Source organism: Schistocerca gregaria, chromosome 2 (assembly GCF_023897955.1).
Source record: "Schistocerca gregaria isolate iqSchGreg1 chromosome 2, iqSchGreg1.2, whole genome shotgun sequence".
Classification (NCBI taxonomy): Eukaryota; Metazoa; Arthropoda; class Insecta; order Orthoptera; family Acrididae; genus Schistocerca; species Schistocerca gregaria.
The window spans coordinates 377737290-377753268 of NC_064921.1; the positions used below are offsets into that span (position 1 = coordinate 377737290).

General features: G+C 42.7%; 1 protein-coding gene across 4 annotated transcripts in view; it reads left to right on the forward strand.

Annotated features, from left to right (window-relative positions):
• The window catches only part of LOC126320425 (CUB domain-containing protein 2), a 1159067-nt gene that overhangs the window by 1037063 nt on the left and 106025 nt on the right, over window positions 1-15979 (forward strand). For all 4 annotated transcript variants that reach the window (XM_049993929.1, XM_049993913.1, XM_049993920.1 and 1 more), the window contains one exon: window positions 8332-8563. In XM_049993929.1, the coding sequence (XP_049849886.1) occupies window positions 8332-8563 (232 nt within the window). The remainder of the gene's footprint in view (window positions 1-8331; window positions 8564-15979) is intronic.

The following is a 15979-nucleotide window of genomic DNA, read 5'->3' on the forward strand; positions in this document are numbered from 1 at the left end:
GCCTGAAGAGAGGTGCAATTAGAAGCCGTGAAACGCTTGGGAAGAGAGAAGTCGGTGTCGGGTGCTAAAGTTGTGGCGGTGGCTGGTCTTCGCGCCAGCGACACGGCGCCACTGGGAGCTAGCCGCCGCCACAATGGCGCCAATAAGCGGCGGAATTCCGGCCCTCCGGCCACGTAGCGGCGCGGGACAATGAGCCAGCGGCGCGCCAGGTCCGCAGCCACCGGCGCGCGCACACAAATTTATCGTGTTGCTGCACGTTCCAGCTCTGCACAACCGCGCTCACAACTACCGGCGTCGTGGCATTCTATTCCGAAGACCAACAACTATCACATTATTTGACCTCGATACCATCCGTTTCTCAAACTACATAAATGCCTTCCAAAATTGCAATATAAGAAAATTAGTACATATGATTGAAATTATCCCTCTGTTACGAAGGACGTTCAGTAAGTAATGGGGGACAGTTTTAGAATTGAAACAAATGAGCCCTCGCTCGCAATTATTTAAGTCTTATTGACCAGGTTACAACACTTCCAAGAGTGCCTTCATCAGTATCAAAATAATTAAAAGGGCCTATAACATCGTTACAAATTTATAGGAAAAGACATTTTTTCATATATAAGTGTAAATACTGACTAACAATAAAAGACAGAGGCAGTACTTACATGTCACATATAAAATAACTAACAGGCCAGAAGGCCTTCAGTGAAGCGCTTTCACGCTTTCCTTTTTTATATATACTTTGTGACTAAAGCCCTTCTGACCCGTTAATTATTTTATATATGACATGCAAGTACTGCCTCTGTCTTTTATTGTTAGTCAGTACTTACAATTTTATATGAAAAAAATGTACTTTCCTATAAATTTGTAACTATGTTATAGGCCCTTTTAATTATTTTGATTCTGATGAAGGCACTCATAGAAGTGTTGAAACCTGATCAATAAGACTTAAATAATTGTGAGCGAGGGCTCATCTGTTCCAATTCTGATTTAGAAACGGTCACTGAACCAAGCAGCCATGTTTAAAACTTTGGACACCGTTTGTTTCTCTGCCAATTTCTGTTGCAACAATGCAGATTTTACTGTGGTACATCGTGGAATAGTTCCGTCTCAGGAAGGAAAGGATGGAAGGAAGTTTGGTTCTAACGTCCCGTAGACATCGAAGTCATTAGAGCCGAAAAACAAACTCGGATTGTGTGAAGGAACTTGGCCGTGCTCTTTCAAAGAAACCATTACGGCGTCTGTCAGGAGTGATTTAGGGAAATCATGGCCAGACGCGGGTTTGAACCGTCGTCCTCCTAAATGTGAGTCCAGAGAGTTAACCACTGCGCCACCTCGCTTGGTCCCGCTTCAGCCCCTATAGTTTCATGAAGTTCCGATAGGTGGCGATGCTATACGTAACATTCAAAATGGTGTCTTCAACGGATGTGCGTTCCAAGCAGAGAGTTGTCAATGAGTTGCTTTTGGCGGAAAACCAGAGCATCGTTGGTATTCGTAATCGCCTGCAGAATGGGTACGGAGACCTGGTAGCGAACAAAGGCACGCTGAGTCGTAGGGCGAGGCAGCTGATATCATTGCAACCTGTCAGACCTCCTGCGTACCGACCGGCCGCACACAGCTATAACTCCTAAAGTTATTTATTTCAAGTTTCTGCCACCAGTCACTTTTTATTTTATGTTTAATCTAAAAATGCAATCCGTTTCGAACATGTTTTGTTCATTTTCAAGCGTTTGTACATACACACATACAGCGAGAAATGTTACTTAAAATAAACAATTTTAAACTAGATTAACCGCAACACTTTTTTTCTCTGAAGCTGCTTGTGTGGCATTTGGGGGAAGGAGGGGGCAGTGTATATCTATAGATCGAAGTCAGTGATGTCTTCTGCTGGTATTCTTCTTTGTTGTTGACTATGTATCTCACAGCCTGTATCGGATGCAGATAAATTTGCATCACTTATATGTTACGAAAATAGTGTGAAAGGCTTTTCTATGACAGTTGATCACTCACAGTTACATCCTTTATCTGCTTCACTTGTATCACTGGTGTAATTGCGGAGCTGTTGATTGACATTACACTACTGCACGTTATATTTTGTGATTGAATGCCACTGCACAAATTGCTTCGATGTTATACACACAACACAAGATGGCGGACTGTCGCATGTGAGTCTGTATCGAATATCGAGGCTTTGTATCGATATTCTTGATTCTAGTCAATTATTTACATTGACATTTCTTTAATGTATTGAGTTAGAACTGGCTTAAGACTGTTGAACAATTTTGAGTTTTTGAATACGTTTATTTTATTAAGAATTTTATCTCCATGCTTTGTGTTATGCATGAAAATTTCCATTTCTTCCATAATATCCATTCTTTTACTATTTCCTATTTTGTGTATAATTTCGAGATTCTCTTCGATTTCAAAGCGTGGCCTGTGTCTTTAATGTGAGTTGCTCCTGCTGATTTGTTACATTTATCAAACCTGTAGCAGTCTAAATGCTCTTTGAATTGGGTTCTGAAATTTCTGCCTGTTTGGCCAATATAATATTTATTACATTAGCTGCAGGTAATTTTGTATCTGGTGGTTTTATATTCTGAAGCCCTCTGAGTGGCCTATTAGCTGAAATATTTATCAACCATATACAAAGTAAAATTCTAACACTAAATGATAACCTCACAATTCACAATATAAAAGCACCAGATACAAGTCTTGGTGCATCTGGCATTTACAAAATTACCTGCAGCAATTGTAATAAATATTATGTCGGCCAAACAGGCAGAAATTTCAGAACCCGATTTAAAGAACATTTAGGCTGCTGCTGGCTTGATAAATGAAACAAATCAGCAGTAGCAACTCACATCGAAGACAACCTCAAAATTTTACACGAAATAGGAAAAAGTCAAAGAATGGATATCATGGAAGAAATAGAAATTTTCATACATAACACAAAGCATGGAGATAACATTCTTAAAGAAATAACCTTATTCAAAAACTCAAAATTCTTCAACAGTCTTAAGCCAGTTCTAACTCAATACATTAAAGAAATGTCAATGTAAATAATCGACTAGAAACAAGAATATCGATACAAAGCCTCGATATTCGATACAGACTCACATGCGACAGTCCGCCATCTTGTGTTGTGTGTATAACATCGAAGCAATTTGTGCAGTGGCATTCAGTCACAAAATATAATGTGCAATAGTGTAATGTCAATCAACAGCTCCGCAATTACACCGGTGTTACAAGTGAAGCAGCAAGAGGATGTAACTGTAAGTGATCAATTGTCATAGAAAAGCCTTTCACACTATTTTCGTAACATATAAGTGATGCAAATTTATCTGCATCCGATACAGGCTGTGAGATACATAGTCAACAACAAAGAAGAATACCAGTAGAAGACATCACTGACTTCGATCTCTAGATATACACTGCCCCCCTCCTTCCCCTCAACTGCCACACCAGCAGCTTCAGAGAGAAAAGTGTTGTGGTTAATCTAGTTTAAAATTGTTTATTTCAAGTAACATTTCTCGATGTATGTATGTATGTATGTACAAACGCTTGAAAATCAACAAAACATGTTCGAAAAGAGTTGCATTTTTAGATTAAACATAAAATAAAAAGTGACTGGTAGCAGAAACTTGAAATAAATAATTTTCCCACACAGTCACGACATACAAACATAGCCATTATGGGTGAAAACAATTATAACTCCTACAGTGTTGGAACGAGCGGACAATCTCATTCGAGGTGATAGATGGATCAAGTTCAAAGTTTCCCATTATTACACAAGGCCTCACACAAGTCTAAGCTCCCGAAAGGAGCTCATAAGACTTCATTGAACTGTTTCTCCTCATTCAGCCTACAACCTGGATCTCGCATTTTCAGACTTGCTCTGACGTCTACCAGTAGAGTGGTACCGTGTGAGCAAATAGGTCCCCCCAGTAAGGTGGCGTAAGGCCGTCGCACTGAACGGGGATTACACTGTTTTGTAGCCAGAAGAGTGGCGAATAATAAAGTACATTACAGTGTACTGGAATCCTAAAGAAAAGTGAATAAAATCAACCTCTTCTTATAAAAAAGGTTGTATTACTTAATTAACGCCACTCTAAGTATTTAGAACATGATATCACACAAATGATTTGAACTGGAGAACTCTAAATGATATCTGAAGCCGAAAATTCAAAAAATGCGCTGTTCTTACGTAGTGTTATCAGTAATCAGTGAGCGTATCGTATGATCTAAGAGGACTTTAATTGTCTCCCCTGCCCCAACCTTCCCTCCTCTTTGTATTCTCACGTCTCGCGTGATTGGAATGTGGATCTACAAAGTTGTTGAAGGACCACGGTGAAAACGTTGTTGACTAACCATGTTCGAAACGAGTTCATTGGATTGCATGTCAGACAAACAGTCAGGCCTGATATGCAGCGGTAGTCATCGGCTTTCGAAGAAGGTTTCATATTCTTTGTTATATGTAATAGGGTACTGACCTGATGAAACAAAAAAAAAAAAGAGGCCGGAAATTGGGCTCTAAAGCCAAAGATGTAGCTATTGCTCAGATTACCCTTAAAATGTGGGAACAAAGACCACATCTTGCATCCATTACTGTCTAAATGCATCACACTTTGTGCACGGCCTCACCTCCTCATACCGGAAATTTAATTTGCATCGTATGTGACTAAAGTTTTGGGTGTCCAGAGGGGCCACACAGGTTAATGCTCGCTGTAGTTTACGCCCACCGGAAAACTGATACAGTCATCAAATCTCGGAACAACGATGCCTGTCAACGAGGTAAAGTGCCGAGATTTTTTCTGGAGTAAGCAGTTTTCCAAAATTCAGCGAATTTACTGACTCCCAACACTGAATACCTTGCATTAAGTCGTACATGTTGTCTGGATGGCTATCAATTAATGCACAAATATTCGATTCTCTATCATATTGCCGTTTTACAACAAATAATCGAAATCCGAACATCAAACTTCGAAATCCAGCACTGTCGGCATAATATCAAAGTAGCCATGACCTCGAACTATTCAAAGTTCGCGCGTAGGCAGAATTTTTCTAAGTCCAAACACTGTGGAAGTCCCACACCGTACCAGAATACCTCCGACACCTCAGCTGTTACATCAGTCACTTCCGAAACTGTCTCATTTAAACGTATTGTACCTCGCGACACTCCTCCTGAAAGGACCGTCCACGACCCTGCCCAGGAAAAGGCTGCCCCGTCATGTCCTCCCGTTGGTTATTGAGAGCCCCGGCGACTGTGTTTCTCAGCCACATTTTGCGCCGTCATTTGAAGTTTTTCAGTTTACACGTGAAAGATACATGTCACACTATGTCTTCCCAGCGTACATACTACATGCCATTAACACTTTTCCCACAATCTTTAAAAAACTAAATTTATTGGTAACGGCATAAACATTCACATAAAGAGAGCTTGTTTGAAATTAGTAAAACGTTATCACATTTTCACATGCTTAGACAGGGTAAATGACTAGCTTTTAGGCAGCGCATATTAACAGGATCGGTGCGTATAGCTCCTATCAAGCTGCACTGCAACACACACTTGTTCCTACGACTGGGGATTGTAATCAGTTGTTACAGGGCCGCATTTATTCGGCACGCTCACAAAGGGGCAGACTGCGCGTGTTTCCAGTGCAGTCGGCCATCCCTGCACTTCAAATTCGACCGGAATATCTATCGGGACGTCACTTTGGACAGATGTGTGTTGGTTTCTGTCGTCCTGCCACTTAACGATTCTCATTGTGGTACGTGTCGCCATTGGCCTCCTCTTTACAGACATGTGAATAGCGGTAGACCCTGACCGTAATCTCAGATTCTTTATAGACGTACAGGTTGTTCGTTGTTACCGCGTTGTCTCGTGTCTAACCGAAGCATTTACAGGGTGGTTATAATTAAATTTTCACTAATTGAGCCTGTGTAGACAGAAGACTATTTACCGTATTGGTGCCCAACTTTATAGAAATGATGATGTGACTGTGCGCTGCAGGATTTGCGTTATTACTAATGTTAGTGTTGCGAGCTTCCGTCAGGTGCCGGTACTCTACGGCGACACAAGCATCAGTGTGCATTGAAGCGTCAAACGGTCACCTGAGTCTGGACAAGGTGCGCACGGCTTTACTAGCAAAACTCTTTTCTCAGAACAGCAGCAGTGCAGCCGCGCTTAGCGAGTACTGATGCATTAAAGAAATGTGGAGAGGTCCTCTTTCCGTACCGGGGTTGAAGAACATGATTCGCGTATTAACTGGCGATTTGTGAATTACTCCTGAGGGAGGCCGACGGCTAATTGCGCTACAAATTGTTGAAGAACTTACGGTTGACATGGCTGAGAATTCTGGACGCAATGTGCGATCTTCAAGCAGCGCAGGAGTTGTCTCACGACAGCTGATAGGGACCGATGACGTCAGCAGTTCGGTCCCATAGAAACTTACCACAAATTTCCAATTTCGACGACAGCTGAGCATCCCATAGTCCAAAAGTGCTGCGAATAACATTTGTAAAATGGTATATCCAACACGGTTACAGGCTGTCGTGGATTCAGACGGCTTTCACAATGAGCAACGTTTGTAACCTGGAACATAAGTACTGCACAAATTAACACCTCTCACGTGGAAAATATTTTTTTCTGCGGGTCATTCATTATTTCTGTTCCGCACGTCCTTGAAAATGTTTCCACAAAGTTTCTTTGTACTACGATCACTCGCTTTTCAGGGGGCCCTCCATTACCGGGGTTTGGCTGCTCAGATAGGGCGCACTCACAGATGAATCACTAAGGCTGACAGATATTGTATGTATGTTTTGCTGCTCGTGACGTCCTCGGAGTTTGGATCTGTCTGGCGAATTCATTTAGTCTGCTGAAATTTTCACAAACGTCAGTATATTTCGTCATCCAACCGTATAACGAATAAAAATGGGCCGTACAATGCACATGTCGAGCAAGGCACACTTTCACACTCATAAACGGATTTTCTGTTTGGATGTATTGCTCCAGAAATAAATTAAAAATAGTTTCCAATCCCTAGTTCCAACCAAGGTTTTCAGGACGTTTCACTTGGTTGTAACAAAACAACCGACAATGGAAAACGCTTCCCAAATAGTCCCAACGGCGACGTGCAGCATACCACAACCAGTTTTCCGGTATCTGTGTCGCACCTCGAACAGTCCGGTCATTGATTTATGCTGGAGAATGAAAAGTACCTAAAAAGAAACAAATGACGAATAAGAGCAAAGTTTATCGTATTCGTCTGACTCTGTTCCAAGACAGTAGGTCTGTCATACCCGCCAGCCGCTGTGGCCTAGCGGTTCTAGGCGCTTCAGTCCGGAACCGCGCTGCTGCTATGATCGCAGGTTCGAATCCTGCCTCGAGCATGGATGTGTATGATGTCCTTAGGTTATTAGGTTAGTTAGTTCTAAGTTTAGGGTACCGATGACCTCAGATGTCAAGTCCCATAGTGCTTAGAGCCATTTGAATCTCTCTCTATTTTTTTTTTCACTGCCGTAGTACGTAATAATTCCCTTCCCTTCACGTAGCGCTGGGGATCTGAGTTATAGCTGATTGTTGATAATACTTAACTACTTAGGGATGGCCTAATAGAGGAGTGCATGCAGCATGAGGACATCACGCGTACCGAACAACCAGCTTGCTTCCTGGACTTGCAACATCTCATGCCTGTTCAACCGGATCCAAGTCGAAGGATGTCAAAAGGCCACGACTTTTGTTCACCTTCATAGAACATTTGCCCAATAATGGGTGACATTCTCGAATCGGGAATGGGGATTATTGTACGCTGTGTACTGTTGTTATAGGGGCGTCATATCTCATTGACGTTCTGTATGTCAGAGGCGGAAGCACGGCATCCGTAGCCAACTGTTGGTTTCCTAGTAATCCTTCCATCTACATGACTGTGTCACGTCCCAATATGTTACAGGGTGTATACCAGTGCACATATGAAGGGCTTATTTCAATAGTGGTACGTGTCCATTACTTCCACTTTTCTGTCTATAATGCTTCTGAAATTAAAGAGCCAAACAAACAGAAAGAAAGGTTCATCTCTAGCAAGAAGCCATATGCTTGAATATTTCTGGTATTTCAACTGCAGAGTTTTCAGCGCTCATTTAACTTCAGGACTCTGCATCTCAATATGAACAAAAATGGACTTGTACCACTATTGAAATACGCCCTTCATATTTTTGTCACTTGCGTTTCGAAGATTTCTAAACTTGTTCCCACGGGTGTATGTTAGAAACAATGGTGAAGACTAAAGAAGCGTCGGAAATGTACAGTGGTAATGGTGGCATCTTGTGTTGCAGACTTTATCGTGAAGAACGACGGGGAGCACATACGCGGCTCCGAGTGCGACCAGCAGATCCTGAGCAAGAAAGAGTCGACGGGCTACGTGTTCAGCCCCAACTACCCGTTCCCCTACGTGCCCAAGATCGTGTGCAGGTACTTCGTGTACGGCATGCAGGACGCCCAGCACCTGGAGCGCGTGCGGCTCGAGTTCGAGATGTTCGACGTCCCCAAGAGAGAGCGAGGAGGAGAGTGAGTACCCGCGCTGGCGTCTGGCAGGTTACACAGGCACGTTGTGTGGCGGAAGCATCGGCACAGTGCGGCAAGCACGCTCAGTTGCGGCCTCACTTCTGTAGTGTTCAACAATTTCTGGGCCAGCTGCGACAAGTGGGGAATTTATCACTGAAATACTGTAGACATGTATGGCCTGAGAACAATTCAGTTCTATCCTAAATTCAATGAAACTGTAGAATGAAGGCTTTCACGACCGGGTGACATGGCTGTTGATATACTTTCCGGGATGCGAGGTCGTGGTCCAAGAACTTTTCTGCTCCTTACGTTTCGTCCAGCGCAGTCCTGGTCAAAACGTAAGGAACAGAAAAGTTCTTGGACCACGACTTCAATGAAACTGACATTGACAAAATGGATCATGCGATCTATTTGAAATACAGTTCTCCATTCAATGTTTCGAATGAATTTAGTATCTATAATAACAGTTAACTAATTTCAATTCCGATGAGTTATCGTCAGAACTAAAAATCTTAAAATTAAGTTCATACAGGGTGGTCAGAAAATGTGTGAAATGCTTGTAGGGATGTTACAGGGCATGTTGTACTGAGATATAAATGTTAAGAAATAAATTCGATACTTTGCTCCGTTTCCGAGTTATTTAGCATAGGATTTAGCCAATAGGGGCGTTGCGCGCTCGCATTCAAGCGGTCTGCCAGGGGCGGTGTTGCCCAACGAGTGCTTTGTCTCGTTAGCTGAAATATGAATTTACGCGATCGATGATCTGATTTTCTAACTTCAATGCTAAATAACTCGGAAACGGCGCAACGTATCGAATTTATTTCTTAACATTTATGTCTCAATACAACCTGTCCTGTAACATCCCTACAAGCATTTCACATATTTTCTGACCACCCTGTATATGTAACAAATCCAGTCATGACATTTGTAAATAAAACAGTGCCATCAGAAATTTGCAGTCTTCATCTCTTACAGCTGCAATCTGATTTATGTACAAGTTTTATAAAACTTCGGCCGGAACCGCGCGCCCCGTTACGGTCACAGGTTCGAATCCTGCCTCGGGCATGGACGTGTGTGATGCCCTTAGGTTAGTTAGGTTTAAGTAGTTCTAAGTTCTAGGGGACTGATGACCTCAGAAGTTATGTCGCATAGTACTCAGATCCATTTGCACCATTACAAAACTTCCTAGAACAATGCAATGCACAACAGTGGAGATTTAATTCTGTTATGAATTTCTTCGTGTGTCATTAACTTACACGTTTACACTTACGAAAATGACCATAATGTTCGTACTGTCTCCATGAAAGAGGAAGTTTTTGTTGATGTTGTGGTCTTCAGTCCGAAGATTGATTTGATGCAAATGGTGTATCCTTTGGAAGCCTCTTCATGTCCCAAAGAATAGAAACCACATATATAATTCAGCCGAGGACGGCCAATGGTCCCTTCTGTGCGGCTGTACAATAAGCTCGAACTCTTACGGGAATCGGCGAGGTGCCGTGAGTAATGAGGATAATTACATCAGTAGTGTGTGGATAAGTTGAGAATTTGGGTCTGTTGGGAGGCGTGTTGTGATAACCCGTGCAGCGATGACGACTGTGCCCGGATGGCGCGCTGATCAGCGCATCTGTCTAGTAATCAGGAGATCTGGATTCGAATCCCAGTCTGGCAAAAATTATGAACTTTTTCCATTGATTTAAATCAATTCCCACTGGCAGCTAATGTCCTTAACTCCATTGTGCCTTGATTCATAGTGGCTGCAGGATCAAAATCCCTTGTCCTCATGTCAGAGCTTACCCACATCGGAGTCTTGCTGCGTTACATATACGCTGCAGCATCGCCCTCATTCTTGATGTCCCACTTGCATTTATCAATCACTATCCCATACATGCTAACAGGACAGTTGTGATAAATAATACCTACTGGTAATGGTTACGCACTATTTACGTCTGTCTATGACGTTCTTCAGGAAGCTGCTCACGAAAGTGATTGATATTTTATCTCGTTATCGCTTCCATAAGATTTGTAGGCCCTGAAATTTAGAGAAGGTCCCATGCATACTGTGCACGAATAAAGCCACACGACGCTGCTTGTGCGAAGCCATGACTCTCCTACATCCATCCCAGCAATAACATCGTTTCTGTCAGGAGGAGCACAGTCATCCAAGAATACGAATATCTGTATGAGTGGTGTTTGTTCTTTCAGACATTCGGACATGTCCGAAAGAACAGACACCTCCCATATAGATATCTATGCACAGTGAAGACTAATATGGTCATTTACTATAGAGCACTCTTCGGCTCATCTCGTGCGGGACTTTGCGTGATGCGATGAGCAAAAATACCATGCCAAGGTAGCGTAGACGGTTGACGCTTCTGACAAGTGATCGAAAGACCGGAGTTCGAACCCCGATTTTGGCACAAATTTTCATTTGTCGATGATGAATTCTCTCACTGTCCGAATGCAGCAGGTATTGGTATTTCTCCTTTCTGAACAAGAATGTGGAGTTGTCGCCAACGGGGAGTTGGACAACGCGACATTCAGACTAAAATTTCTCTAACTGTGTACAATGCCGTTCCTCCTTGATGAGTCCAACTATGGAGACAGTGGTGTTATGCCATCACGGCTGCACTGCGGCTCTACGGAGACCATCCGAGCAAGGTTTAGTTAAATTTCGCCACGGATACGAGATCCTAGTTCTCCCTCGGCGACGGTTGTGCAGCATCAGTCGGTAGGCAAAACCAGGTTTCATTTCAGAACATATTAAGGTCCGCAGCCGTTAGTTCTAATGTCGAATCTGGCACAACGGGGTATATTATGTACCGAAACGCGTCGCTCTGTCGGCGGATATGGCCGAGCGGTTCTAGGCGCTTCAATCTGGAACCGTGCGACCGCTACTGCCGCAGGTTCGAATCCTGCCTCGGGCATGGATGTGTGTGAAGTCCTTAGGTTAGTTAGGTTTAAGTAGTTCTAAGTTCTAGGGGACTGATGACCTCAGATGTTAAGTCCAATAGTGCGCAGAGCCATTTTGCGTCGCTCAGACTTCCGAGAACGCTCACACATTTTAACACTTGTACACTGATCATGAAATACTGCTGGGGATAACCTAGATTGCTGAAATTCTAGTAGAACCTCGAGTATTATCGACACATGTACGGTCGTGCCTCTGGTACCATCGGCATTCTTCGAGCACGAGGTCAAACATTTTGTCATTTTCACCCCAGCTATCTCCATCCGACAAACTGCACTTCCGTAGTCTTGGTTACTGACATGACGCCCTCCATCTGTCTAAATGCGGCATGAAAATTTTCCAAAAGTGCAGATATTTAGCACATTCCAGGATGGCAGTGATTTATACTCCAGCTGTGATGTAACGTTATACAGTCTTCGATCATGTAAACTGAGCACTATGCGACTTAACTTCTGAGGTCATCATTCGCCTACAACTTAGAACTTATTAAACCTAACTAACCTAAGGACATAACACACATCCATGCCCGAGGCAGGATTCGAACCTGCGACCGCAGAGTTCGCTCGGTTCCTGACTGTAGCATCATGTAAATGTTTAATGCTGGAAATAAGCGTGCTATATTGTACAAGCCATGCTATAATTTTGGGAGGGGAAGGCGGGATGGAGGGCCATCAGTCTCCTGACTACCTTAAGCCCGCCGTAATATCCTATCCTGTACCAACCTCTACCGCCCTGACTAGAGTCAATTTCCGACACCATCAACCATTTCTTGGATATAGTCCTTCCCCTACACTTTCCCCTCTACGGGACCAGCCTCTGATGTTTAAACACGTGTGCTTCATTCTTACGCCCTCTTTATTTATTGATATCCATGTATTCCTTTCGTCGTCAATTTTCCGAAGCAACTTCTCATTTATTATTAGTCCACTAAATTTTCAGTACCATTCAGTATCACATCTCATGTGCTTTGACTCTACTCCTTCCTCGTTTTCCGAAAGTGAATGATACAATTCCATACTCTCCTGTACCCTAGATGTATATTCTCAGAAATTTATTCCTCGAATTTTGGCCAGCAATGTCCTCTTTTACAGTGCTAATCTGCTTTTTATGTCGTCCTTGTGCCGTATGTCATGCTTAAATGCAGCATCCAAGGCAGCAGAATTCCTTCACTTCCTCTACTACCTGGCCTCCAGCTCTGAAGAAATTTTGTCGGTAATCTTATTTCTGCTCCTCAGTAATTCGTGCTTTCTTTGGTTTGCTCTCAATTCATATACTGTGCTGAGTATACTGTTCATTCCATTCAACGGCTCTTGTAATTCATCTTTTGACAGAGGACAGCTATCATCAGAGAATCTTATCACTGCTATCATTTCACCGTTAAATTTAATCACACTTCTGAAACATTTTTTATTTCTTAGTATATTGGTTGAATAGTAAAGGAAAAAAACCTGCATCCCTGCCACACGCGTCACTAATCGATGTACATTTCTTCTTGTTCTTCCGTTCTTATTATCGCCCTGAAAGCCTTTAAATTTGTATTATTTTACGCCTAACCCGGCTCGTGGTGCACACTGCCAGTTGAAGTTGGTTATCTAACGGTGCCAGAGGCAACAAAAGTTGGTGCTCATTATTTAATACAATTACTAAGCTTGAAGCGCTGCCATCATTTACTCATTAAAAAACATAACCTTACGTTCACACAGTAAGACAAATGTTACAGTTAGAAACTATGGATGTCTTGAGGTGCGTAACTAACGGCACTCAAATTATGCCGGATATAAAGGCCGAATCATGCAATACCTGCACGCAAATACTGAGGTAATGAAAACTGCTATTGATGTGCGATTTTTACAGAATTAATTGGTAGTCAGGGGCTCGTATTGTTACCCAGTCAACAGATTGTAATAACACTTTGGAAGTGTATTTTTGTAAACACATTGTTAAGTGGAAAAATGATTATTGAAATTAACAAACTAAAATTTGTGTAAATTAAAACTTCAGAAGTGTTTTTTGCGGGATTCTAGTGCAAGTCGTTTACGAAAGAATCGTATTTTGAAAAATTTCCACACCGACGCCTGCGTAGTTGCTACGTACGATGTTGTTTATGTTTGATTGCAGTGTGATTGTGTGTTCCTTGAGTGCATTGCGAGTTGCCAGTTCTGACAGTAGGTCGTGAGTTAACGATGGGATTTACCAATGCAGAAGAAGCCGGTATGGTCATGGTTTATGGACAGTGTAGACAGAATGCAGTTCTTTCTTCTGCGGTGCATGCAGCAGGATATCCCTATAGACGTCAACTTCTTCAATCAGTTACGTAAAACTTTTAGTGCAACACACAAGCAACTTAACAGAAGGAAACAAGTGACGAGAAAAGGAAGGGAAATTAATGTTCTGCCCGCTATTGCCGCTGCTCCGCGCTTTAGCTCCCGCGGAGCCACACAAGGATGTGGTAAATAAATGTAAATGTCGTGTGAGTAGGGCCTCTGTCGGGTAGACCGTTCGCCGAGTGCAAGTCTTTCGATTTGACACCACTTGGGCGATTTGCACGTGGATGGGGATGAAATAATGATGATCAGGACAACACAACACCCAATCCCTGAGGGGATAAAATCTTCGACCCAGCTGGAAATCGAACCCGGGCCCTTAGGGTTAACATTCTGTCGCGCTGACCACTTAGCTACACGGGACGGCGAAGGATGTGGTATTAGCCAGGCAAGTGTCCAACGCACTCTCCATCGGTATGGGTACCATCCTTATCACATCTCTCTCCATCAAGAGCTGCATGGAAACGATTATGAGAATCGTGTAAACTTCTGAACTCCTGTACAGGATATTCCATACGTATCGGGCATCTTGTTTACTGATGAAGCCACATTTACCTATAATGGACAGATAAACCGCCGAAAAACGCACTATTAGTCTGTTGACGATTCCCATTGGTTTCGTCGGGTGAAACGCCAGCGTCCACTGAGATTAAACGTGTGGTGTGGGATAGTGAACCATCAGGTTCAAATGGCTCTGAGCACTATGCGACTTAACTGCTCAGCTCATCAGTCCCTTAGAACTTAGAACTACTTAAACCTAACTAACCTAAGAACATCAGACACATCCATGCCCGAAGCAGGATAACCTGCAACCGTAGCGGCCGCGCGTTTCCAGACTAAAGGGCCTAGAACCGCTCGGTCACACCGGCCGGCCACTGTCTATAAGGACATACTAACTACACTCGATGACACGCAACGACGTATTAATGCAGCCTGCTCGGACACCTCCGTTGAAATGCTAGCACATATGCACCAGTCATCCCATATCAGACTGGAAACGTGTATTGCCGCTGCCGATGGTCATTTTGAACATAACCTGTTATGGTGAATTGTCTCGTTACTGATCAGAATTCACATAACTAGTGTGTGCACTTGTGTTCTCATTCAGTGTGTCCTACCACGGAAACGGTACAATTGTTGTTTTGCTTATGGCATTGTTCCATTTACAAAAGTGTATATTTACATAAAAAATACACTTTCTAGGGATTATTCAACCTGTTTATTGGGTAACAATACGAGCCACTGACTACCAACCCATTCTGCGAAAAACCGCACATCAATAGCACTTAGCACTACCGCAATATTTGCGGTGCAAATTTCAGGTGGTTCACTCAAACATCCAGTATTTGAGAATAAGAGCAGTTGACAACACTCAACAAACTTTACTAGTTTCAAATCATTACGAAGCTGTTTTCGCTTTCACCCCGTACAAAACAATTATACGACATACGTTTATCGTTTGCTACATTGCAGTTCTTCATACCATGAAACTGCAGCGTCAGGCTCGGCGGTTAAATTTATTACTTCTTTACTGTCAACTCTATTCGCAAGATACTTTTCGGTAAGTATTAACATACACCACTGAATCTACGTGCAAAATTATGTCATTGTACGATACATAAATTCGTAGGTTATGACGTCGTAAACATTGAGATGGATGAGTACTAGCTTTCATTTAAAACATACCGAAAATTACCGAGACTATACTCATCCAATGTTTGATAGTGACAGCACTTAGCGTCTTCCCACAAACTTTAAACGTAATTTCAAAGCTTTTCTAAACTACCTCACACTTCAGTGCTTAGCGTCAAGTATTTAACACTTTAAGTAATTTGGAAAGTAACCAGACGTTTGAAGCTGTTTGTACAAGGGAGTGGGATTCTATACAGAACTGGGTTGGTGGCTTTACTGGCATTGTATAGACAAGGGACGTTCAATACGTAAAGCAACACTTTTTCTTCTTGCCCGATTTCGATTGAAAAAAAATGTGAAATTGTTGTGGTACATCACGGAATATTTCCGCCTCAGCCCTCACAGTTCCATGAAGTTCTCATACGTGGCGGCGCCATACGTAGCCTTCAAAATGGCGTCTGCAACGAAAACGCGTTGCAAGAAGAGAGCTGACAC